General features: G+C 36.0%; 1 protein-coding gene across 1 annotated transcript; it reads left to right on the top strand.

Moving 5' to 3' along the window:
• The first annotated feature begins 4,189 nt into the window (after positions 1 to 4,189).
• Positions 4,190 to 5,565, top strand: LOC125034870. The gene is made up of 3 exons (XM_047626917.1): positions 4,190 to 4,224; positions 4,738 to 4,897; positions 5,081 to 5,565. The coding sequence occupies exons 1-3, from the start codon at positions 4,213 to 4,215 to the stop codon at positions 5,215 to 5,217; spliced, it is 309 nt and encodes a 102-aa protein (XP_047482873.1). The 5' UTR covers positions 4,190 to 4,212; the 3' UTR covers positions 5,218 to 5,565.
• Positions 5,566 to 10,461: the final 4,896 nt, after the last annotated feature.

Raw genomic sequence — 10,461 nt, 5'->3', positions numbered from 1 at the left:
ATTTATCAAAGTACAGTATTTAACACTATTAGGAGATTAAGTATGACACAAAAGAATAATATGTAAGACACTAGTTTTACAGTATAATAAAAACATTTTTTTTTAAACACAAAACAAGAATTATTTCACAACCCAACCAAAGCATGTTTTTTTTTTAGGCAACAAAATACACCACTTCATAACATAATAAAGCGTACTATTTCACAGCGCAATAAAACACTATTTTATAACTTAGGAACATAATCAAACACGCCCATCAACAATGTAACAAAACTTAATGTGAAAAAAAACAAGAAAATGCACATTTTAGCAATGTAACAAAATGCGATACCATAGCAAACATAATATACAACATAACAAAATATAACATTTAAATCTTGTAAAAAAAAAAATACAACATAGCAATATGATATAATATCTCATTGTATAACATAGTAATATTCAACAAATAACATGTTACATATATTTTCGACCTTTTTGAAAAAAAAAATGGAAATCAAATTTAACAAAGAAAAAAAAAAAAAAAAAAGGTAACGCTGATACATTTCCAATTCCTTTGGAAATACAATTTAGAGATTCTAAAAATAGATTAATTAGTCAGTATGTCCGCTTGACATTCTAATCCGTTGACGAAATTATGTCATTTTTTTTTACCAAATTATTTATTCATCGATCTATTTGCCTGTTTCTCTTATTCATTAACCCATTTGTCTATTCATTCATTTTCATTGTTTATTCACTTATCACTTCGCCCTTTATTAATTTATCTATCTACTCTGATTCCCATTTTAAAAAATTGGTATTACCATATTTTCACTTTAACTTTCAAGCGGATAATGATCATGATAATTGCAATAAAACAAGAATGATATTGATATTAGAAGTAACAGTATAATGATGATATTATTAGTTACAACTATGATGATAATAATAATGACAAGGATAAAAGATCAATAAAAAAAATCCTAATATGAACAGAAGTTTCAGTAACAATAACAACAACAATTATAGTAATAATAGTGATGATATGGATGAAGAGAATCATCATTATCATTATTATTATTATTATTATTATTATTATTATCATTATTATTATCATTATTGTTGTTATTATTATTATTATTATCATTATTTTTATCATCATTGTTGTTGTTATCATTATTATTATTATCATTATCATTATTGTTATCCTTATCGTTATTATTGTTATTATAACCATCATTATTGTTATTCATGTATTTATTATCATTATTATTATTATTATTATTATTATCACTGCTATTGTTATTATTATCATCATTATTATTATTATTATCAGATGTATTATTGCTATTATTATTATTAATATTATCATCATTATTATCATCATTATCATCATTGCTATTATTATTATTATTATTATTATTATTACTATTATTATTATTATTATTATTATTATTATTATTGTTATCATTATTAATATCATTATTATTATTTTCACTATCATTATATTATTATTGTTATTATTATCATTATTCTTATTATTCTTATTATTCTTAATCTTATTCATATTTTTATTCTTATTCTTATTCTTCTTATTATTATAATCATTAACGTTATTGTCATTATTATTATTATTATCATTATTGTTATTATTATTATCATTATTATTATTATTATTATTATTATTATTATTACTATTATTATTATAATTATTATTATCATTATTGCTGTTGTTGTTATTATCACTAGTATTATTACTATTAGTATTATCATAATTATTATGATTATTATCATTATCTTTTTTATTGCTGTACTTATTCATTGTTATTATTACCATTGCTATTATTAGTATCATTATCATTATCATCATGTTTGTTATTATTATCATTATTATTATCATCATTATTATTTTCTTCTGTTATTATTATCATTATAATTATGGTTATTAATAATATTAACAATATTATTGTTATTATTATTGTTCTTATTATTATTATTATTATTATTATTATTATTATTATTATTATTGTTGTTGTTTTTGTTTGTTGTTAATGTTACAATCATTTTTGTTGTTGTTATTGTTGTTGTTGTTATCATTGTTATCATCATTATCATTATTATTATCCTTGTTATTATTATCATCATTATTATTATTAATTTTATTGTCATTAGTACTATTTTTATTATCATTATACTTATCATCATTACTATTATTATTATTGTTATTATCAGTATTATTATTCATATTTCTATTATTGTCATTGTTGTTTATTATCATCATTATTATTATTATTATTATTATTATTATTATTATTATTATTTCTTTGTATTATTATTGATATTATTATCATTGCCATTAACTTTGTTGTTATTATTAACATTCTTATTACTATTTTATCATTATTATTATCATTTTTACTATTATCAGTAGTAGTATCATTATCATTATCATTATGATCATCATTATTCTCAACATCGCATTTATAATCAAAGTCGATAAAGTAAACCCTTCTTTTAGCTAAAATCCACCAAAATCACCTGACATTATTCATACCATGAGATAAGACCCAAAACCATCTCGTATTCAGAGAGAGAAAAATGAGGTTTACATTATAACAGGAACCTGGTCGTTTTACCGTAGTCTGCCTTTCACTTCTTTTCCTGTGAGTAGCGAGGTCATGCAGTACAGTGTGGATGGGTATTTTGTCATATAGTTAGTTATTTTCATCATTAACATCATATATGAAGTATAAGTTTTTGTAATTTTTTATTGTTATTGCGATATTCATCAATTCTATCATTAAAGGTATTGTTATTATTATGAATATCATTGTCATTATCCTTATCATGATCATTATTGTTATTATTACTATCATCATCATTATTATTATTGTTATTGTTATTATTATTATAATAATTATTATTATTATTGTTGTTGTTATTATTATTATCTTTATATTATTATTATTATTGTAATTTTTATTATTGTTATTATTATTTTTACATTTATTATCCTTATTTTCATTATTATCATTAATGTTGGTATTATCATTATCATTATCATTATTACTATCACAATGATGATTATGATTATTATTATCATTATTAGCATTATTATTATCATCATTATCATTATTAGAATTATCATAATCACCATTATCACTATAATTACCATTGTAATTGTTATCATCATTTGTATTGTTATTATTATCATCAATATTATTATTTTCAATATCATCATAACCTTCATTGTTATCATTACATCCTCACAGTTATTACTATTTTCAATATCACCCTCAGTATTATCATTATATGTCTTTATATTATATTATATGTGTATATATTTATTTATATGTATACGTACACATATAAGTACAAATAAATATATATATATAAATACATACACACAAATACACATATCGATGTATATGTATGTGTGTGTGTGTGAACAAAAACATTGTAAAGTCTTTTTTCTTTTAATCTTCAAAACACACGTTTCGAGTCTGCAAAACTCATCTTCAGTGTAAAGAGCATTCGGAACATTATCTTTTAGTTTGAACATACAGATATTCAAAATAGTTATAAACTAAATTATATAACAGACATTTCTTCGTAAAAATAAAATGTTATAGAGGTCATGATCAAGACAAGGATTATACAATACATTGATGCATTGGTTCGAAGAGATCATAAATTATTATATCAACCAAATCATATAAATTTACAAAAAAAAAAACACACACACACACACACTTATACATATATACATATATACACATATATACATTTATATATATATATATTTGATATTTATGTATTTATATATATATATATACGAGGGAGTGCCTATGTAAGTATTGTTTTTTTTCCATTATTTGTGTTTAGTTCACATGAAGTTCATCACTGTTATTTTGCCGCATAACAACAACGCCATAACGCTCATCATAACACAAACGTATATTTGACATGTTTTTGTGAAGAATATAAGCACAGTTTCCCTATTTGGATTTTACAGGTAAAGAAAAAGTGTGTTTAGAATAATTTGAAATTATTAGTCATATTCAAAGCTATTCCAGAAACGAACAGAAAACGGAAATTAATTCCCACTCCGTGACTCTACCTGTGACGTCATCGATCATCAGCCTACCTGCGGACAGCGTATAAAAGCCGAGGACGAATCCTGGCGGTCGTCAGTCGTCCAATACGGATTCCTCAAGACAAACGTTCATCATGAAGGTTGCGGTAAGGACTTCTCCTTTTGTAAATCTCTTCATTATTCTTGAAACATGGACACGAGAGGTACATCCTCACACACATTCACAGATATGTATGTATAAATAAATTATTGAATGAACACACACACACATATATGTATATATATATGTGCGTGTGTGTTTATATATGTATATATATATATATAAATACATACACACTTATGTATGTACATAGATATGCATACACATATATGTTTGCACACACACCCATATACATATATATATATTTGTGTGTGTGTGCGTACGTGTGTAGACATATACATGCAAAGATATATATATATATATATATATATATATATATATATATATATATACATATATTTTTATGCATACACACATACAATATATATAGATATATATATACACACATGTGCGCGTGTGTGTGTGTGTGTGTGTGTATGTGTGCATGTATGCATATACTTATATAAACATATCCACGCGTATGTTATATGTATGACCCTTGCATTTGACCTCCAAACAGCTGGTTCTCGCCCTGGCTGCTTGTGCTGCTGCCATGCCCTCTCCTGACCCTGGCTTCGTGTACTCCTACGGCCATCCACTCGTCTACTCCTCCTACCCCGTCGTCAAGACTGTCAAGACCGGGACCCCCGCCAGCACCGCCCCCCTCGTCTACTCCTACGGTCAGTCTCATACCACACAGATTTTCCCATTCACGTATATATTTTCAACTAAATATTTGCTATATGGTTTTGTAACTAACGTGACATATCGGTTCTAACAGAACTTAATGACGAATATATCCGTACTGCGTATATAAGTTCCTATTTTTTTATATGAAATGAACACGTTATTTCCTCCCACAGGTCACAACCTTCCTCTCACCTACGGGTACCCCTACAACTTCCCCTACAACTTCCCCTACACTTACCCCTACCTGGTCAAGGCCGACGAGACCGAAGAGGAAACTATGGCTGAGGAGGAAGTTGTAGCCGAGGAATAGGACGACACTCAGCATCGTTCCTCTCAGGGCCTGGGAGGAGGAATCGCGAGTCCTCGTAGCCTCGTCGAACGAGGAGTTCGAAGGATTCGTTGAGCCTCCTCAGCTTCCCTCAGGAACGCCGCCAGAGGCCGTCGAGCACGCCTTCTTCACGCTGAACGACGGACGACTTACAATGGACGACTGTTTCTGGACGACTCAATTCCTGCCGACGCCACGCGAGGTCGCTTGAGACACCCCGAAGATGAGGAAGGAGAGAGGAGTCCAAATTCCTCTCTCATTCCTTCTTCGTGTTTCTCATCGATTCTTGAAGTGGCCGACGGCTCAGCTTACAATAAAACACAAAATACATTCCTTATTTCATTTCATGAGCAATGCGTTGAAACCTAATTCACTTATGCACGTAATTTTAAAAGCACTACGGAGAAAGTTTGAAATTTTGAATACAATCTTCCTTTCATGTAACAAAATGGTTGAAAATAGTCTAAAAGAATGGTGCGTAAATTTTCTGGCAATGAAAGGATGTATATACTTACCATTATAGTTTTGGTCTCGAAAGTAGAGATGGAGAATTGAGCAGTTACTTTACCTTGTACTATTATATAACTTTAAATCTACTTTCTTTGTAGAACCAAGAGAATATCCTTTATGAGGCAATACGCCGTCTCCCCAATTAAACCGAAGCTTCATTTCTTTACTGAAGATCGATATTGTGCAAGGCTTGGTTGCACTGTCCATAGATCCCACTGGAATCTTTATATTGTCGGTGGGTTGGAGCAAAACTATCCATGTTGGTTACACTTTTGCGATAAGAATCCCCGGCCAGCCCACTGGGTGTCAGATCAAAGGAATTATGTCAGTTTTTCTCAGTCCGCGCGTCAGAATGCACAACCATAAGCGTGTATTTTTGAGTTGTGTATTTTTTGCCTTTGAGGTTATTGCTTTTTAGCCTGTAAAACGGAGAAAATGTTAACCTAACCTAAAGCTCTCTATTGAAGTATATGAACTTTCCTTACAAAGTAACTTAGAGTTGTTTTACATTTTCATGTAAAAGCATCCAGAATACTTTCATAAGAAGCAATGAACTATCTTTTGGATGATTTGATATAATCTTCTTCCACCGGTGAAAATATGAATATAAATGCTTACAGATGTAGTGTACATATAACATCTAATGCTTCAAGGCACATTTTGATACTTTTGATACCTTTTTTTTTGTGTCTTTCTTTCGAAAATGAATGGATTCAGTGTATCTATAGGCAGTGTAACCGCGCCCTCAGTAGGTACTATGGTCTATTGGCTTCAATTGTATTATATATCATACTGTATTTTGTTATTGGAAAACCGTCTTGATATTCCAAGCATGAAAGAAGAAAGACAATATAATGAAAGAAGATAAAACAATAATTACAAGTGCTTTATTACAAAGAGCACTACCTAAGTAAACACATTTGTTTAAAAGTCTTCTGATGGATTTCCGCTATAAGACCCTTATTCCTTAAGGCATTTAACGCAATGAAAGGTAATGAAATTTAGCTTTGAACTTGTATACATATGTGGGAATATACTGAAGGCCTTTCGGTATATCTTTATTATTCCCTGAGGAAGTAATATACCGAAAAGGTCTTCGGCATTTTCATATGTCTTCTTGTTCCTCCCTTCGTAGCTCTACTTGCACGTACACATATATGTTTTATGTATATGAACTGAAATATTCACACACATATATATACATATATACATATATATTTTTATATAGATATGTGTGTGCACACACCCACACACACACATATAGATAGATAGATAGATACACAAATATAGATAAGATTTATAGTTCCATATATATATACATATATACATAAATTATTTGTGTATATCAATATATACATATCTATGCACACACACACACACACGTATATATAAACATATATTCATATACACATATACATTTATATAAATATATATGTATATATATATTTATATAAATGTATGTATGTGTATATGAATATATATATTTATATATACGTGGGTGCTTCATGCTCGGGATGATGTGAAGCGATGGTGTGGTAGCCTAGTTAGCGTTAAATGCTTGCATGCCATCCCGCTTTCAGCTGACACCGCTGGCTAGGCTGGTGCGAAAAAGGGAGCAGCTATGCATAAGACTCCCCTGCCAGCTCATACCCTCTCCATCATCAAGACTTCTACAGTGCCTCCTCGTGGCCACCCATGGAAACTAGGTACCTTGCGGTCCCAGGCTGAACTGTGGAGGCTCTTGGAGAAGCAGGAGGCCCTAAAAGTACGGAGCTATGGCCCACCGGCGTGTGGATACGCCCTGGCTTCGTACTAACTCCTGTCCCCTGCGCCCCCTGGGGTTAATGGGCGGCTGTGGGGAGGCAGGCCTTGCCAGTCGGCCACCACGAGATAACCACTGGCAACAACCAATATAGATGTTGATGCTGGGGGGAGGGCTAAAGTCCCTCCTACCCAGCAAGTACGGCGGGCTGTGGGTCCCTCTGGGTTGGCGACTGCTGGGACTCGGGTGGGGAGGGAGGGTTACCCCCAATCCCAGCTGGGTCCCAGCGGCCGCCAGCCTGGCGTGATGCTTGTGGGGGAAAGCCCCAGGGAGCCCTGCAGGTGGATTATGGGGCCTGCAGCCAGCCAACCTCCTCTATATGGGGCGGCGTCAGCAGGGGTGGCAGAGGTGGCGCCCACCCGGAGTGACTACCCGAGGTTAGACCTCAGGCGGACTGTCAGGGTGGGGGCTTCGAACATCCGTTCCCTGCGACAGGACGATCGGTTACCACTACTATCGAGGGAATTGAAACAGCTGAGAGTTGAGGTGGCTGCTCTCTCGGAGGTGAGAAGACCTGGCAGCGGCACGATTAGTGTGGGTGGCTACACCTACTACTGGTCGGGCCACAGCGATGGCCACCATCTCTAGGGAGTAGCCATAACCATCTCCAGCAGACTTCAACCCTTGGTAGTTGAGGTCACTCCAGTCGATAAGCGTATCATGGTATTGAGACTGAAGCTTTCCTTTGGCTTCATGTCTCTTGTTGCTGTATATGCTCCTACGGATGTATATAAACTTGAGGTGAAAGAGATGTTTTACGCCAAACTTGCATCTGTGGCAGACAGATGTCCTCGGCGAGATATTCGTATTGTTCTGGGCGACTTCAATGCGGTATCCGGCAGTGATCGAGCTGGCTACGAGATGTCTGTCGGTCCTCATGGCTCAGGAGCTGATGGCAGCGAGAATAGCCTCCTTTTCCGTGACTTTGCTAGGTCCCAGAAATGGAGGATTTCTGGCTCCTGGTATCAGCGTTCTGACCCGCATTGCTGGACTTGGTACAGCGATACAGGTAGAGTGGCCAAGGAGATCGACCACATCTTCGTTAGCACTCGATGGAGGATCCTCCAGAACTGCAGGGTGTATCGAAGCGCTGAGTTCTGTGGAACTGATCATAGATTAGTTGTGGCTACTCAGGGTCCACTTTAGAACCCCCCGTCGCCCAAATGAACACCCTAGGGTGTTTCATTTGGACAGATTGAGGGAGGACGAGTGTACCCAGGGGTTTGCCGAGGCTATCTCTGGTCGTCTCACAGCACTCGCGGGCCAGACAGACCCTGTTCTTATGTGGGATACCTTCAAGTGTGAAACGCTTGATGCAGCTCAGGAATCCATTGGTGAATGCCCAAGAACAAGACAGAATTCCATCTCGCAGGAGACACTGGAAGCCACAGATGCTTGTCATGCGGCCTGACTGTCAGGGGATCGCACCTTGCACCGCTCTCTGGTGCGCAGGACTAGGTCACTGTTGAGAAGGGATAAGGAACAGTTTATCAGTAGTCTTGCAGGGGAGGTCGAAAGCCATTTCCTTGTAAATGACCTTCGTCCTGCCTACCAAGCTCTGAGAAAGCTGAACTCTAAGCCCCCCTCACAGACGACTGCAGTCCGCTCAGCAAGTGACCAGATAATCTCAGATCCTGATGGGGTGCGTGTGCGTTGGGCTGAGTATTTTGAGCAGTTGTATAAGGTTGATCCACCAACAGTTAACATGGATGCGGGTAATGTTGAGACTCCTCTGCCAGATCCACCCATCAGCGAGGATCCACCCTCCCTGACCGAAATCAGGGGGGCGATCTCCAAGCTGAAGAGTGGTAAAGCAGCAGGTGTTTGTGGCATACCAGCCGAATTGTTAAAGGCTGGTGGAGAACCTATGGCAAGGGGCTTGCATGCAGTCCTTGTCTGCCATCTGGCAGACTTGTACCTTTCCCCCTGATCTGCTGAGGGGTGTGGTCATCCCTCTCTGGAAAGGGAAAGGGGATCGGTGGGACTCCAGCAATCACCGAGGCATTACACTACTCAGTGTACCAGGCAAGCTACTCACGCACATCTTACTGAGACGTATCAGGGACCACCTGTTGAGGCACCAAAGACCGGAGCAATCTGGTTTCACTCCTGGTAAGTCCACAATAGACTGCATCCTGGCGCTTCGGATCATTATAGAGCGCCGTCGTGAGTTCGGACGTGGGCTGCTCGCAGTCTACATCGATCTCAAGAAGGCGTTTGACACGGTGCATCGCGAATCTCTCTGGGAGATCCTGAGACTAAGAGGAATTCCAACAAGGATTATTGGACTAATAGCAAACTTGTATACAGGCACTGAAAGTGCTGTAGAGTGTGGTGGGGGCCTGTCGAGCTTCTTCCCTGTTAGTTCAGGTGTGAGGCAAGGCTGTGTTCTTGCACCAACACATTTCAACACTTGCATGGATTGGATACTGGGTAGAGCTACTGTACAAAGTCACTGTGGAGCAACTCTGGGCAATATCAAGGTTACAGACCTTGACTTTGCCGATGATGTTGCCGTACTCTCTGAATCTCTGGAAACCCTTGTGGTGGCTCTTGATGCATTTAGCAATGAAGCGAAGCCCCTGGGGCTAGAGGTCTCCTGGACCAAGACCAAGATCCAGGATTTTGGGGGGCTACTAGGAGACCCTGTACAGTCGATACGTGCTTGCGGTGAAAACATCGAAGTCACAAAGAGCTTTATATACCTCGGTAGTGCAGTTCACGACTCTGGGCTGTTAGACCAAGAAGTCAGTAGACGGATTGGCCTGGCAGCAGGGGTCATGAAATCTCTTGACAAGAGTATTTGGAGATGTCGGTACCTGTGCAGAAGGACCAAGTTACGTGTTTTCAAGGTCCTGATACTGCCAGTTTTACTCTATGGTAGTGAAACTTGG

This window comes from Penaeus chinensis, chromosome 18 (genome assembly GCF_019202785.1).
Source record: "Penaeus chinensis breed Huanghai No. 1 chromosome 18, ASM1920278v2, whole genome shotgun sequence".
In the NCBI taxonomy this organism is placed as follows: Eukaryota; Metazoa; Arthropoda; class Malacostraca; order Decapoda; family Penaeidae; genus Penaeus; species Penaeus chinensis.
Note: the sequence above shows the minus strand (reverse complement) of the source record. Positions and strands in the feature narration are given on the sequence as shown.

What these genes read in the sequence shown, in the direction of transcription:
- LOC125034870 (XM_047626917.1), top strand. An exon ending in CCCCCTCGTCTACTCCTACG is followed by an intron (nt 4,898 to 5,080) that starts GTCAGTCTCATA and finishes TTCCTCCCACAG; the next exon opens with GTCACAACCTTCCTCTCACC.